This window comes from Drosophila mauritiana, chromosome X (genome assembly GCF_004382145.1).
Source record: "Drosophila mauritiana strain mau12 chromosome X, ASM438214v1, whole genome shotgun sequence".
Lineage (NCBI taxonomy): Eukaryota > Metazoa > Arthropoda > Insecta > Diptera > Drosophilidae > Drosophila > Drosophila mauritiana.
The window spans coordinates 14,191,369-14,208,275 of NC_046672.1; the positions used below are offsets into that span (position 1 = coordinate 14,191,369).

At 42.6% G+C, this 16,907-nt stretch overlaps 1 protein-coding gene across 3 annotated transcripts in view; it reads left to right on the forward strand.

The window, feature by feature from the left end:
• Positions 1-16,907, forward strand: part of LOC117147010 (zwei Ig domain protein zig-8) — a 133,495-nt gene that overhangs the window by 72,733 nt on the left and 43,855 nt on the right. For all 3 annotated transcript variants that reach the window (XM_033313693.1, XM_033313695.1, XM_033313694.1), the window contains one exon: positions 12,073-12,188. In XM_033313693.1, coding sequence (XP_033169584.1) covers positions 12,140-12,188 — 49 coding nt within the window. In that variant the 5' untranslated portion in view covers positions 12,073-12,139. The remainder of the gene's footprint in view (positions 1-12,072; positions 12,189-16,907) is intronic.

Below are 16,907 nucleotides of genomic sequence, written 5' to 3' on the forward strand. Positions count from 1 at the left end.
TGCCCCGCAGTTCTGCTGTGGTTAGCACTTTTCCAGCAGCTCCCTCCAATTCCAGTTTAGTTGTTGTTTTGAGCCGCCATTGCGTGACAGCCGTTTGTCTCATCCCACCTCCTGCCACGCCCCCATCCGCACAGCCACACGACCCCGAATTCTTCAGACACTGAGTGCCTGAATGACAGACGGCAAGGACAGAGCGACAGACTGGCTGACTGACTGACTGACTGACAGCGAAATCATTGAAATGTCACTTGTGCTGTCACTTTCGCTGGGTTTCCTTGCGGTGGTGCGATGCGGGTGGTGCTGTGGTGCTGTGGTGCGGGTGGTGCTACACGCTGGAAAATGTGTATTTATTTGCAATGAGGGCTGTCCTGACCTTCTGAGAAAAAGAAACTATATTTTTTTACTGCGCAATACTGAGCTGTAAACAAAATTCCATACAACAAAAAAAAGAAAGAACTAATGATTTAGATGATGTCCTGTCGCTCCTTAAATTGTTCTGACAAATATTACTTTATATTTATATATAGCAAATTTTATATTAATAATAAATAATGTCCTAGGGTGTCACATTACTAAACAAGTAACATAAATAGGCTGAAATGTTTTTCTAATCAACATCCTCTTTTTCCGACTGTATTTCGTTATGTGCCACGTATTGGATTTCAATGCCGACAAAGATTTCCCCCGCCCAGTCACTTAATGTCAGTTAATTGAGCTGCCTGCCACGGCATAAAATCGCAACGCCCCCTTTTTGCTTTTTGCATAGGATTAAAATATCCTTTGGCAGTATGCCACCAAACGCGGCGGCAACCAAAAGAAAATTAAAATCGAATTCGGTGGGTGGATGTGCAAAATGTGAATGCATGCGAAAATAGAATACATTCGCGGCGTGGCTGGCTGGCTGAAAATGCAGTTTTTTAATTGAAATTGCACTCATCATCATCTATCATATTTTCAGCACTCGCCGGCGTTATTTTTGGAGACTTAATTAAATTGCCAGCCCGCAGGCAGGCGTTCTACATTTAAATTCGCATGTGTGCATTCATTCAGCTCGGGAATTGTCACCTGAATGTGGAAAATACATGCACGTACATATATGTGTATAGATTAGTTGCTTACCTTTTGGGGAAAAGTGGGTGGGCGGTGAGTAGGGTTGAGTGGAGGTGGGGCTTGAGTTTAAGTGAGTGATAAGTCCAGCACTCGGACAACTGAATCCCCGCATCTGTATTGTGAATGCATATGCATGCTCCATCTATTGCTGCTCGTGCATATTCACAACCTCGAATCTCGAGTGCGGATACTTTATTTGCTGTGTTATTACGCACCTGTTTCGGTTCCCTTTTGGCCAGCATCGACGCTAAAAGCATATTCCATTGCCCCTAAAAGCATGCTGCATAATTGTGCTGGCGCCATGCAAATGCATTACGTGCCCTAGGTAAAAGTGTGTGTGTGTGTGTGTGTGTGTGTGTGTGTGTGTGGGAGGACGTGTCTAGGTATAGAAAATATTGCCTGTCAAACATATCTTTGGCTTAATTCATGCGTGGCCACCCCGAAAATACCAAGCCCAGAATCCCGATTCCCGATTCCTGAGTCCTGAGTCCTGAATCCAGGATCCAACTCAATCTCGCGGCATATGCGGGCGTGCGTGCCAGGATGGTAAGGCAAAAATCGACAAGCCCGCACACACATCCATAAGCCATTTGACGTGGCACGTGAGTCAGCTTATGAAAATCAAATTTCTATACAGAAACAAACTGGAATCTGAGATATATACATAAATGTTTGCAGCCACGACTCCGCAATGCCCTCCAATGATGGATATTCCTTTCGCAGAAGCGAAAGAAAAGAAAAAAAAAACTGGAATGGAAAGTAATGTCACAGGTATTCGCATTAAACGGATGTGAAAATTTCCATCATTTTTAGGACACACATATCAGGAAGTAAACGGGGTGCAGAGCAAACATTTTATCCTGGTAATTTATTTGAAATTTCAAAGAAATATACCGAAGTTGAAGTTTTATAAAAGTAATATATACACTTTCATTGGCATCTGAATTATTAAAAAACTATTCTTAAGCATATATTTACAATTCATTTATTGCATTATTTATTGATACTAACTGAGCACTAGTTTTTCTCTGTGTACGATAAGCCCGCGTTGTTTTCTGTGCGGCTGGCTTTCCTAAAGAGTTTTCCCAATAGATCGTGTTTGAGATTTGTATTTATTATTCCACTTTGTGCGGGTTAAATCAAATTTGCATATAAGACGCCGGCTTCAGGATTCGCCGAACACTTTCCACCTCCTAATTCCACTGCCACTGCCACACATTCACATTCACTTCCCGACCGCAAGAGCTGGCAAAACTTGATGAAAGACTAAGAGCCGGCGCGTATTATAATCAATGGCTAAAGGATGGGCTGGGATGTAAGGATGTTGGCAAGTGCAAGTGTGTGTGTGTGTGAGTTCTGAATTGAGGTTTTCACTTCAAATTGGTTTGGTTTAGTTTGCTGAATGGATTTCGGTTAGAGAGCCAAGTGCTGTGCTTGCGGTGCCCAAGAAGATGTTTCTGTTTCGAGCGGCGCAATCCTTTGTGCGTGTGTTTTAATCATTTCACGTGGCAGGCTCAAGGACACTCTGCATGTGTATTTACCCGTGTGTGTGTACCAGTTGGCCAGGAAACGGAGCCTCTTTTTTACGCCTCCCAATCAGTTGTTAGTCAATCAGAGACGGAGGCGCCTAAGAGCCGGCAACAGTTTTCACCGTGTTTGACTGAACTTAAATCAAGTCTTCGTCCGGAGTTGCCGGGCAAAGTTTTCCACTCCCGTTTAGTTGTTGTGGCCCGTAACTAATATAAACATGCATGCCAGGGGGCAGGAACTCCTAGTCCTAGTCCTGCCACCCCTCCTTCCCTTCATCCCCCCTCCGCACGGCAGGACCCCCTGCTTCCATTCTTCCTTCCTGCGTGTGTGTCTAAGTTATTGAAGTTGATTGTGGCTGCTGTCCTTGTTTGACTGCCTGCAGCGAACCAATGGGGGATGTGGATGTGGATACATGGATGTGGATGTGGCTCCAGATGCGGAGGGGTACCGCTGGTATTGCTACTGGGAGCTCGGAGTAGACCACAGAATGCGTGCACGTTATGTTTACTGATTGAAGTTCAAGCGTTGGCCAAATTAAATACAGCAAAATAACCCAAGATAGAGAGAAATGAGTGCCATCAGGAAAATTCAAAGACAAAATCCCAAAAACAAAACCAAAACCAAAAAAGTTCGGGCAATGGAGGAAAAAAACGACTCCTGAGCGAAAAACCAAAACCGGAAAGTTGCTGGGGGCAACTGAAAAATTCTGTGAAATTATAGAATAAATTTACATGGTATTTTCATATGGAATTTAATTATTTCATTGCCAAAACTTATGTTTTCATTATTCAAGAAAGCCTGCTGGCTTTTGGAAACAATTATTTTATAGTATTTTAACAAGATGGATGTGGTTTGCAGTTGAAAAACTATTTGAAGTTGAGTACTTAAATTTAGAATTTTATATTAAACTATCTTTACAGGTTTCTCATGATTAATGAGTCTTTACTCTTGTTAGGGTGTCTAAATCTCTTTTATTGAAGTTTTAATTAAACTTAAGATATTGCAGTTAAGTAGCGTGATGAAGGGAAAGGGTTTTTGGGAGCAGCCAACCAAAACTGTAACCAGGGGGAAAAAATAATGCAGAAATGTGTAACAAAGCGTTGCTACTTCATTAAAAGCGTTTGATGTGCGCCCGTGTGCGTGAGTATCTGTGTGTGTGTCTGTATGTGTGTGAGTGAGCTGGGGCTACGAATATGTCACGTATTTGTTTTGCAGTTGCTTAAAATTGTCCCATCTCGTTTGTTCTTCTTCGACTTCATCATCAACTGGTAACTCTTCGCATTGTTCCCCGCTTTTCTTCGTATTTAATGAAAATTGCTCAGCTGCAGCAAAAAAACTGCTCGTTTTTTGTGTTTTCTTCACTCGTTTTGCTGTGGTCCTTGCTCTTCATCACCTCTTCATCCTTTGTTGCCATTCGCTTTACGCATATTAAAAAGGAAGGATGCAAATGTCCTTCCTATTTCCCAAATTTTTTCTACATCAATTCTCAATGAAAAGAAAGGGGTTCAGATGGTGAGAAAAGGTGTTAGAATATTACCTTATATATAATTAAGCATATACTTATACTTAGACCAACCAAATATTTAGTTAGTTGAGACTGCAGTTTGTTTATATTTTTTTTTATCACTACGATCCATTCTGATTGTTTATTCTTGCTATAAGCGAGCAACCCGATTGTTTATGATTCTGTTAATACATTCACAGCGCCTCGGGATATTTTTATGGGAATTGAATCTGCAATCCGAGCGAGCTGCTTTCCTGGAATTCGGAGTGGGGGAAAATGTGGAAATGGAAATGGAATTGGAAAGTGGGGTTGGGTGGCTGGGCAGTGGGTGGATTTCTGAACGTGCGTTCCACTTACGCAGCGACGGTAACGGTAACGACGGCGATGCTGGCGACGCTTTTAGCAGTCGCATTATGCATGCAGCAATGCCGCGCGCGTGTATGTTCGTCCGTCTGTGGCAGAGTCCTGTTCACCAAGTGTGTGTGTGTGTGTATATGTGAGGGGTGAGTGTGTGTGTGGGTTGGCTTCAGCAAAAAGTCCAAAGTAGGGCATGGCACTTAATTGAAAAACTTTTATGCGGTCGACAACGCAGCGAGAGAAACGAACTCTGGGGTGAGGAAACGAACAGGGGGAGTGGCAGAAAAGGCGGACAAACGGACAGCACCTTTCCTGTAGACCCCCTCAAGCCCCCACCCCCCGTCCAACCCCAACCCCAACCCCAACCCCTCAAAATCCCAACCTACACAGCTGTCCCATCTCTTCCAACGGCAATAAAAAATAGTTTATTGTGGCACACAAAAGGCTTTGTGTCCTTGTCTTATATTCTTCTCGCTTGCCTGACTATTTTGATTTTTCCCCACATTAAGCCCGGTTCCATCATTTGCAAAAATGCCACTTTATATGCCAGGGTACACGTGTGGGTGTGTGTGTGTGTGAATAAATATGTGCGAGTAATTTGCATATGCACACAAAGAGATAGATGGGCGATATGCGAATGGGATATAGGATATACTATAGATGTACGAGTCTTTCAGACTTTGGGGAGGCGGTAGGAGGTATTGTCTAAGACAATATGAGCTCGGCCTTATCTCTCCTACCGGCCACGTCGCATTGATTCTGAGTAATTCAGCAAAATGTATTTAGCCGGAAAATTGGCAGCTCATAATCACTAGCCAAATAATCCCTACGGGAAATAAGGCCCCATTGTCATCGACACTGCTTTAATGGAGAATATTCCAGGAAATGGTTAAGGATTTTCAAATACCAATGAATAATTATAATTAATTGAAAGTGCTTCCAGTGGAAGTTAAATTAATGTCTTTACCTTTGATATTCACATTTTCGCTTAACTGTTTATTAGCAAGAGGTGCGTTAACTCAATTATGAAAATTGCGCATACGCAGCGTGGCCGTGAACTGCATTTCCAATTTCCCCCGTTTAGAGTTGAAACGTGTTATTTTTTCGTATATTTAAATTTGCATATAAGCATCTGGATGAATAACTGCAAGAGAGTTTGTGGAAGAGATGTAAATGATTTTCAAATTATGGTTTATTTTATCTTCCTACATATATATATGGAATCGCTTCAATAGAATTGTTAAGCTTGTTGCATCATGCAATTGAATATGAAATCAGGTGACCCAGGACATTAAATCTACATTTGGTGCATTCGCCACTTAATTCACTTGGTTATACATTAGTACGTTGTCATCCTATGGCAAATAACCAATTTTGGTAGTCTTCTAGGTCCATCATTAGGAGCCAGTCTTTTCGTTTCTCGATTTCTGCTGGCATCGCATTTCTTTGAAGTCGAATTGGAAGCCATCGGGCTTAACATTTTAATTGGATATGCATTACACGACGCAAGGGTCTCTCTGCGGAATCGGCTGAGGAAGGAGTGCTGGTCAGGAGTCGGCTAAACAGTCTATTTATCAATGGGCCATGAAAGAGCCAGCCAGCTCGCTTTGACCCCCTGGATGTCTGCCAGCTCCCTTTTCCCTGTTAGCCAGTTGTCCATCCATCCAGCATTTGTGTGCTGCGAACACAATGATGAGGCAGCTGCTGACGTCCTCGTCATCCGCATCCTAGTCATCGCCATGCTCCCATCCTCATTGTAGCTGCCTTTGAGATTTTCCAGGCGCGCACCAAATGAAAATCCAATGACACGCAGTCACACACACAAATGCAGAGAGTGCAATTTTCTGCCAACTTGGCCGCACATTTGTGGAGAATTGTTGGGGAAAGAACATGGAGAAAAGCGCAAAATCATTACGATTTGAATGCCATAAAATGCGTTTTCTCGTTTCGAAAGTGGAGGTGAGGGGGTGATTGTGGGTGGTTTTTGGATCAACCTAACAAAAAAATAGAGAGGGGACTCGGGTATTGTGTGCTTAACCGCAAAGTGAGCAGGAAAATGTCTTTTTTAGTCGACAGCTAAACACTATTCAGTCTGCCACTCCCACTCGCAATTGCACTCCCTTCTATTTTGTCGCTCCCCTGACATAATAAACTGAACTGTCGTAGACATGCCACGCCCCCAGCTCTGCCACCGCCCCCTGAACGCCGTGAACGCTTTTCCATTTTCCTCGCACATGCAATTGGCAGAAGAAAACTCAACACACAAAAGGCGTCGCGTGTACTTGGTTTCTCTATTATTTTTTTTCCCCATTTTTTGTTTTTTTTTGTATATTTGTCCCGGTCAACAGTAGGTAAAAACAAAAGGCGAAGAATAAGAAAGTTGCTTGCATTACATTTACCGCACCATCCCCGAAAACACCTGGGTTTTCAACGTGATTTCGCCTTCAGTTGGCCAAGCGAGCTCCCCGAGCAACAGAAACAATCAAATTCAGCTTAACGACAAGCACTTGACTTACATACCCCCCGATGCAGACAACTGTAAAAGGATACTAGATAGTAACAAGGACTACAATTAAATGGGACATAAGAATTTACTTGAAGTTACTTGTGGCTGCAGACATAAGTAACTTGCAAGCTAAGCCCATCTTATGCTCAATATTGTGTTGAAAAAATTCAATTTTTCAGCCAATATCGTACTTCAAATATTTAATTGACTCTATGCCTTATATAGCATGGATCAAGACACTTTCTGCCGGAATAGCGATCTGTCAAGGCATCGCAAAGTGCCAGCAAGGAGATAATAAAGCTCTTATCCTTCTTGAGGCAATGAGCATACTGCCATCCTTAAACTCAACGTTTTCGCTGCATTGCTGTCATATCCAGAGTTTTTATTTTGCTCAGCTTTTTCTGGCTGTAACCCACTTTACAACTTCCTCGAGCACCGGGGCCATCCTTTCACATCCTTGGCCCCGCCATTTAACCCACTACCCCCCCCCCTCGAATAATCATAAACTAACGGCGCCTCAAAGTATGCAATGCATGTGCAAAACTATGCTAGTGGGCAAAAGTGTCTGTGTGTGCGTGGCATGGGTTTTTGTGACCTGCAGAAGGGCGAATTAAATTGCATTTTGTATTGATTTCAATTAAGCTTTGTTCACTTATCCGGCCGTGGAAATGGGGAAAACTTTTCCTCTATCTGGCCATGAGTGTGTGAGTGCTAGCTAGCAGTTTTCCCGGGAACTCGAGTGGCGTGTTACGTATACGCCTCGTTGCGCTCCAATTGGCTGGGGCTCTCCTGATTGATTGTCTAATTGTATCGCCGGCAAAAGTGCAACCATCGACGCGTGGAGTTGGCGATCTTTCATCTCCATCTGATTTGGAGAGTCCCCCTCCCCTTCCGATGGCCTCGTAATCTAATAAAAATGTGATTTTAATGTTTTCTTAATATCATACACACAGACGCCGAGATATCAGCGGAATATGAGTGGGGGAAAGAATTTAAGGAGGGCCACAAAAATGTAACTCGATATTTATAGCCCGCAATTTTCTCGAAAGACGCGTGGGTGTGCCGCTTGTGTAATCCTTTCAGCAAAAGGGGGGAATTAATACTTTGCCAGAAGCTATTTATGCGCGCGCACATGTCGCTAAGCATTAAAATGTCAAATTTGGCTTGTAAAATTCACCCTGCCATTTCGAATTTTATTTGCCATTTGCCAGCGAGAGGAATTTAATTAATGCCTCTAATCGTAATGAAAAGTAATGCGCCCACACACAAAATTAAAAGCCAATTAGGCGGTGACGAGAGCCCCAAGTATGATGCCCCTTTTTCCCATAACTCACGCGGTTGCCCCACCCGCGTGGAATGCAACCGCTCCTGGCGGACTGAAATGGGCGCCCATAAATGCCAATCATTGCAGTCCGGCCAAAGGGCTCCGGCTCCAGTTCTGGCTCCAGGCGCTTGCTTCTCGTCCTTCGCTGCTTTGGACTTGAGAAAAAAAAAGAAAATACGGCAAAAAGGCAAAAGCGGGCAAAAATAACAATTCAGCTTTTAATTTCATTGCTTTGAGCACTCTCCTGGGATTCGCATGATAAATGGCGCCGGCCAAAGCCAAGCCCCGTGGAAAAGTGGCGGTGCAGGACGAGGGGGCTCCGGTACAGTCAGCCAGGCAGCCAAGTTCATTCACACGAACTGTGTAAATACAAAGAGTGGCGAGTATGTGCACTGAGCGAAAATGCGAGTAGCGAGTAACTTTAACTAATATGGATCTCATTTTAGGAGCTATTTCTATGAATGAATTGTGAATTAAAACGACTAAATAACCAAAGGGCTTTGAACATATATTAGTAAATATTCCCTTCACTTCTGATAACAATTGAATTTATTAATTAAAAAAGGTGTCTAAAACTATGTAGCAATCTAAAGTTAATGATAAATGTCAGTTGCAAATAAATTCCTTTCCCATTAATGCTTTAAAATGTTTTAATGAGCTGAAAAAAGTGTTTTATGGACATTAATATAACTAAAATGCTAATTGAAATTTACATAATAATTGAAGCGACTTTATTTCAATTTTTTCCCAGTGAGGCGAGAACAAAGTACAATTATTTGGCGTGCGGCGAGGAATGCCATCGGCCCACGGTAATCCCTCAAAATGTATATATTTCGACCAATTCCACGAATGGCTAACCCTAACCCCTAATCGAACTTTCAAATTCGTGGCCAACTTTTCTCACTCGCAAATAAAGAAAAAAAATATAACGGAGAAGGTATGGAAAAAACGAGGAGCAAAGCATTCGCCTGATATTGTTTTAATGAAAGTCGAATTGACTCCCACACCTTAAAGTGGCAGCCATTTTGTATTTGCCTCAACATTTTAATCTAATTTCAATGTTCTCGCCCCAAAAAAGTGAGGGGTCACAAAGGGAAAACGTTAAAAAGTTTTACTCCACAAAAAAAAAACAAGAATATATATAAGAAAAAAGGAATTCACGCAGTGCAGGGTCGATTCGCGTGAAAAATCCTGTGGTCAGTCGTTTGGTGATGACCATCCCTATATATGTACGTACATATTCCCCTGTTCTTCAGCTCCTTTTAGCCACTTTCACCCCGTCCCCCCGCCCGATTTCTATTCGCCTGTCAAAGCGGTAAAGTTAACGCCAATTGGCAAACGCTCTCAATTAACTTTGATTAAATGGAAGCAATCCGCGTTCCCCAACCTTTTCCTTTCGCCTTTATCTTTTGCATGCGAAATGGTATTAACATAACTCTGACAAGGGGTTCTGCGCCCTTGGATCGCCCATAAATACAGCTTAGTCTGAAATGTCCGAAGGGAAAACGATGAAAAGCTCCGCTACTCAATGCCAATCTCCTGATGACTTATGACCACTTCTTTGTAATTTCCTACGAACTCAAACACTGTGTTCGCCATGCCAATTAAATTATAGAATAATATGGTGGCTCAAGTCTTAGGTGCTCTTAAAATGGCTATCAAAGTGCCAAGAAGTCAGGTAAAAAGAGAGTGTAACAATCATTAATATTGTCGGTCCAATCTGCTGGGAAACTCGAAAAAGATCGAGGTACAAAGGGCGTACAAATTCTTGAGTGGCCAAGCAGGAAAATTCGCTGGATTTGGATTTGCATTTGAATTGGGACAGATGGATCCCTGTGGAAATTGGACCTACATGGCTACTGACTAATTGTCGTGAGTTGCAAAGAAATTCAGATCCAGCTAGTTTTATTAGGGTTTGTAGGGTTCAAAAAATATTTCGAAAAATTCAAGGTTAACGCTAGTTAATTATTGCCTTACTAATGTTAAAAAAACGTCTCGATGGATGATTACCCTAATTCCTGACAAAGAGCTTCGATTTGTAGCACTTTCTGCGAATATTTTTGTTTACCAAACTTTGTTCATCTGCGTCGACGTGTTTGGCGATGGCTTCTAAGCCGTCCAGGACCTCCTGAAGTGCAGGATTAACACAATCTTCCAATTCAAAAACTTTTCTAATTTGCGTTCAATGAATTGCTTATGAATGAATAGACAAGGACAAGCGAAATGTTAATATTGGGCAATTAGCACCACCAGTTGTATCCAAAACGATGCAATTTAGTTTATGTCTTAAATGTAGCATATCTGGATGTAGGATCTGCTGCTTGTTGAGATCGTGTCGTTCCAGCGATGCTCTGCGCTTTGATTTGACCCCAAATGTTTGCCTTTGACAGGACTCGCTCGGCTCCACCGTTTTGGTCCTTGACTGTGCTGGTTGGTGGCCCTTTTGGTTCGTGAACCCTTTTGCATTTGCATTTCGCAGCTTGCCTTTTTGCGCCTAATTAAGATGACCAACGATGCAGGCAGCCAGGACACGCCGGGACCTGCAGCTCCACAGCTGCATCCTTTGAGCCAACACAACTGCACAGTGGCTTCCCAGCTGAAGCGACTGACCCGGCTTATTATCTCATCTAATTTACGGGGCTTCCCCCTCTCGACCGCTCGACCGCTCGACAGTCGACCGACCGGCTAAATGAAATCAAGTCGTGTAATGAGCAAAAAACTTTCTAAAATGTGCCAATGCTCCCCGAGCAAGATGGAGTTCATAATTTTTTGTTAACGAAAGCACCAAAATTCCCCTGCTGCTCCAGCTTCGCTGCACTTAGAAAAAAGGGAGTGATATAATATACCAAACTATATATTCATAACATTATTACAATTTTTTACATTTGAATTATAACTATAGAATAGCAATAATTATTGCTTAAAGTATTTCCGAACTAATCTTCATGAACTACTCGGTTATAATATATTTTAATGAAGATTAAAGTTCTTAGTTTTGAATCATTACTTTTTTTAGAAACTTGACTATTTTTCGTCAACTGCATGTACTATATTTTAATAAAAACAATTGCGCGCATTGCGCTTCCATTTGTGAAGTGGGCAAAATTATTCAGGGAGCTGCGACAGAATCGCAAAAATTTTAATTGTCGCATGCCCTTGTTGTTGCTGCTGCTGCTGCTGTTGCTGTTGTCGACACATCCTTTGCATCTACACACACACACACTTACAGAGCCCGGAGCTGCAGGATATCTGCGCTGCCGTGTGTCCTGGGCGATGTTAATGTGTCCATTGTGCTGGTTAACAAAACCAATTTGCCTTAGTGGATTTTTATGTTGCGCTTCGGTTTTGCAGTTCCGGGGCAACAACACTTTTGTCTGCGGTTTTCCGGTTTTGTTTGTTTGCTTGTTCGTCCATTTGTCAGTTTGTTTGTTTGCCAACTGCAGGATATTGCCGTTTTTGCTGTCCCAACTGGTTATGAACTTTCGGCCGTTGGTGTAGTTCATGATTTGCTTTTAATTGCACTCCGCCGCTGGGCTCATTTGTCCAAAATGCCAAGAAATGGGTTCGTCGTTGGTCGTCTAATTTGGTTGTAAGAATACGAAATGCCATGCTGAAATCTAATTGGCAATGTTTGTTTTAAATTTAAAGCTTAGCTTAAATAGGAAGAATATTATTCCTTGATTCTACCAATATGAATAATTGCTTGTAAGTGTATTTAATATTTATTTCTTTAATTTCCAGCTACCATAAACCGAATCACGTTCCTCACAAACAGACTTGGCCATAAATAAGGTGACCAAACACCACGATGTCGACACATTGGATCATTTTTCTGGGCATTTTGTGTCTGCTGGCAGGTGAGTTCGAGTATTTCTATTTCCCAACGCCCATTTGTAGGCTCTTGAATATATATTGAGATGGTAATACTTGGCGCAGGGCAATGAGCAAAAGGACACCTGTTTCATTGGCGGGGGGTAAGGGGTTTTTGGTAGGGCGTTTTCGAGCCGCAGACGGCAGATGCCACGCCCCCTCCTTCGAACGGAAAATCTCGTTTGCATGCGCGGCACGTAAAAACAATTTCGTTTGGCTCGGGCATCCGCGACTGCAGCTTCATCAGCAGCATCCCGTGCAGAAATTGTTTTAAATCATCAACTCCGCCATCTATTTTATAAACTGAAATTTAAAATAACAAGCTGTAAGCGTGCTTTGATTATTGTGGGCGTGGCACGAAGCAGGAATCGCAGCAGGACTCCAAATAGAAATGGAGATAAAATAAAGGCAGCAGCATTTCAGCGCATCGCAAATTGCAAATTGAGCAGAAAAGCATTCAGCTGACGACATTTGCAGGAGAAGAAGGGGATTCGGGTTGCCAACAGGCCATATTCCCGGTTTTTTGTGCAAGTATTCAGAATGCTCGTTAAAATATGAGTAGTTCGATTGCGATTGATTGCACTTATATTAGAATTACATTCCATTTATCCTGCCTAGTTCTTCGTTAACTTAAATCTAAATAAGATTTGTGTAACAGTTGAAACTACGATACATTTGACTCTCTAGTATTTTTAATTTTCGAGGTAGCCAGCCTTGATGAAATTAATGTTCGAGTTGGAGGATGGCAATCAATAAAATGTCAACCCCGAAGAAATTGTTGGTCTGATTAAAGTCAGACTTAGCTGGATGTTCGTGCCTTTCCACTTCCGTGTCGAGTTAATTTGGTTCTTTTTGGGGAATTCTAGCCATGACATCTGCTTTCCCCCCTTTTGAAAAAAGATCAAAGGTCGTACTTTTTTGTAAGGCAAATACTTGGAGCCTAATGACAAGCGCTAAATGGAAAGTAATCAATAATTTTGGGAGGACACAAAAGCCGTAACCTAATGTAATCGTAGTGGTTGCATGGCAAACGTAAATTGAATACCAATTAAAGTTCGTTTGTGAGGTCTCCACGCTTTCAGATTAAACGAATTGGGTCATCGCTTTGGTGACGCCGTTAATAAAAAGTAGGAATATCGTGCATTTCATAAAATAAGACCAAGTCAACAGGTAGATCATGCCGACAATTATAGCTAAATAAAATTATAATGAAACAAACGGAAATTATCTGAAAGTTGTTTAATTTTATTGTTTTTGTGTAACTTTTGTCAAAGAAATAAAACTTCTGCGCTACTTTCATTCGAAAAGTATTTACTTATTATTAGCAGCACAAAATAATAAGCTCTTAGTTATGAGTACATCGGTACTAGAAAGCAAAGTAAACATTTCGTAAAAGAAATAAAACTGGTGCCATTAAAGTGGCAATAAAATGTTTATACCAACCTGGTGACGCTAATGCAGTTTAAAGCTCCAACAAATAGCTCCTAGCTGAGACCATCATAAATTGCCAGTGATTTCCAAGTGTCGTAAGTTCTCGAATGCCAGCAAGAAGTCCCAGAAGTTCGAGTATCTTCCCCTCTCCACCAACCACCAACTAGGCCGCTCATCATAACCCTTGTCGGAATCTGGAGGAGACTCCTCGAGTGACATAAATCAGGGCAGGACCTCCGCCATTCCCACCTCCGCAGCGCAATCCTATCAACATTACAATCTCATCTCGCCGCACTGGCCAACCGCAAGTTAAATAGTTTCGAGAACGGCCATTATATGGGATATATGGGTGAAATATGAAAAATGCCGTCAAAACGCCGCGAAATGAACTCCCAACTCGACTGACTGACTAACCGAATGACTAACTAACTGACTGACTGACTGACTGGCTGGCTGGCTGACTGACTGACTGACTGAATGAATGACTTACTGACTCTTCGAATGAGTGACTTGGTGGAACTGAAAAGACGTCGGGCCATTTATAACCGGGCTGGGTTTGGTCTTGGTTTAGATGGTGGGGTTCCGTGGGCCATGGGCCATGTTCCTCTGATGCGATAAGAATAATTGGAATGTCAGTTTAGATGCGCGCACGTAAAATGCGAACGCAAAGCGACACATACACATCCATTGCCGCCCCTTTCACGCAGCGTGGGGCGTGGCAAGCTGCACATGTTGCAGAAAACACTCGAAGAAAAATGTCTCATCTACTCATTTTTTTACAAGTGCCATATATATGTTTTTTTTCCATCAAATTGTGCTGCATTAAATCAGAATTTGCTTTACAAGTTTTTAAAATTACTTAATATAAGTTGTTAAGTTTGGATTTCGGATTTTTGTATGCTTATACGTATATTTGAGTGTAAGTGCGGCAAATATAGCACAATAGTTGCAGCAACATCGCTGATTTTGCTGTTGCTGTTGCTGCTGTTGCTGCTGTTGCTGCTGCTGCTGCTGATGTTGCTTCTGTGTCTGTCGTCGTCGTCGCCGGCGCACTTGGCTGAACAATGACATAAGTCTAATGACAAGCAGAACGACGATGACGACGATGGCCGAATGGCGAATGGCAAACGGCGACCGCAGAGCCACCGCCAGGAAAAAGGACGAGGGCGAGGAGCAGGAGCAGGAGCAGGAACAGGAGGTCCTGTGGGGTGTTGCCTGCCAGCCAGAGCTCCAGCTGCTGTGATGACACTGACAACAATGACAACGCTGACATGACATGCCGGGACAAGAACTCGCAAAAAAAAGCGATAAAATGTCGAAAAGAGCGGAATTTTCAAGTTGGCCATAAAGAAGCTGTAATACCCTAAAGTATCCGAAAAAGAAAACCGTGTACTACACTAGGTACTAAATTTTCAACCATCAATTACACGAAGAAGTTGAAGTTCATCATATTTTCTAAGCTCGAGGAGTTGCGTGCTGCCTTGAAGTTTCTCTGTTTTTCCCAACTTATTTTAGATAAATGCAACGCAATGAACTGATTCCAACCGTTTAGAACTTCCTCTGGTCTACTTTGCCTATAATTTCGCGTGGTTGATCATCGATTTGAGGTACCCATGTCTATGAAGAGTTCAGGGAGAAATCAAATTTTAACACAGTGCAGTGCCTCGGTGGGTGGTGGTGCATGAGTGGGTGGTGGTGCACGAGTGGGTGGACAGCGGGTGGGCAGTCTAAGCATAAATTTAGCTGCATGCTGCGGTCAGCAATATGCGTCCATGATAAACGAGCTGGGATAGGGTTTTTCGTCCGTCGAGGAGTGCGGGTGGAATTTCAGGGGCTGTCAGGACAGGACACCGAGAGAGGGAGAGAGAAGATGCAGTGGAGAGCTCAGGCAGCCAGCCGTGCCCATTTATCGTCCAAATTGAAATTGAAAATCAGGCAGGCGCAACGCGCATCGGGTGGCAGCAAATCGTCCCACAACTTTGGCGTACTGCAGTCGGGCATCAGGAAGCGTAAATCCCGAGTCTCGAGAATCCAGCCAGAGCTCTGCTGCATCCGATGTCCACCATTGCTACCAGCCACTTGAGTTCTGAATAACGGCGTCATGATTAGCTTGTTGCGCATGCGTTGTGGGCGTGTCCATTAGTCAGGGATCAGGAGATCCCGGAACTTGTCCTGCTGCTGACAGGATGTCCTCGAGGCGGCCATAAAATGGACGGCAGAAGGGTAGATTCCATGCCACTCGTGCGCCATGTTGCATGTTGCATGTTGCGTGCTGCTGCTGTTGCAGCTGTTTTCAATGTTGTTGCCACTTCTGTTCCTCTTGTTCCACAAACTTTGAACACTTCTATGTAGCTAAATATCCAGAGTTGCCGCTGACTTTGCTCCAATTTCCATCATCATCATTGTTGCCACACTGCAATTATAGTTCTTCCCATTCCTGGTTGTTGTTCAACCGATATTGTTGCTGCCGTGGCCATACATCATTTTTCTGCTTTTGCTGCTCCTGCTGCTGCGGCTGATGGGACTTTTCGAAAACATTGAAAACAAGTCAAAGAATCGTTTGTTTCTGTCGGCAAAAGTCATGAAAACTGTGAGTTATGTGTGTGTCGGGAAGGAAATGAAAAATTGAGGCAGACAAACTGCTGGAATGGTTAAAGAAATGCAAACGGGGGGTGTCAGTCATTACTCTTGAAATAACATATTCAAAATGAACCAATGTGATTCATACTGAAAATGGTCATGCTTTAGTGTAAAATACTTTAATGAATGCTTTTGAAGATTAAAAATAAATTATTTATATACTTGAGGTTGTGTTTAATTGGAAAAACGCATGTTTACAACATTAAAATCCATCATAAATTCGTATTATATTTAATTTAATATTCGTTTTCCCAAACGTAACTTCGTTTTTTTTTTTTACTTTGATGGCCAATTTTGGTAATATCTTGCTGTTCGCCCCCAACAAAAATAAAATGACCCGGAAATTATGAAAAGGAGCCAATTGAAAATGTAAAATTGCTGAACTTGGCACAAAACTCATTTGACATTCAAATGGCAGTTGGCGCGGGGAAAAACCGGGCAGGGGAAACACATTGAAAGGATATTGAGGGGGTGGCATTCTCACTCGATTTTCGCAAAAAGTTAACGGCGAACTGCGACTTTTGGCTAGTTTCTTGTTCGGACCGTTGGCCACTTTTTCTACACACACATATACACACTTTTTGCTTGCTTTCTTTCTTTTTTTTTTGATAAATGTCATGGGTTGATGGGCTGCC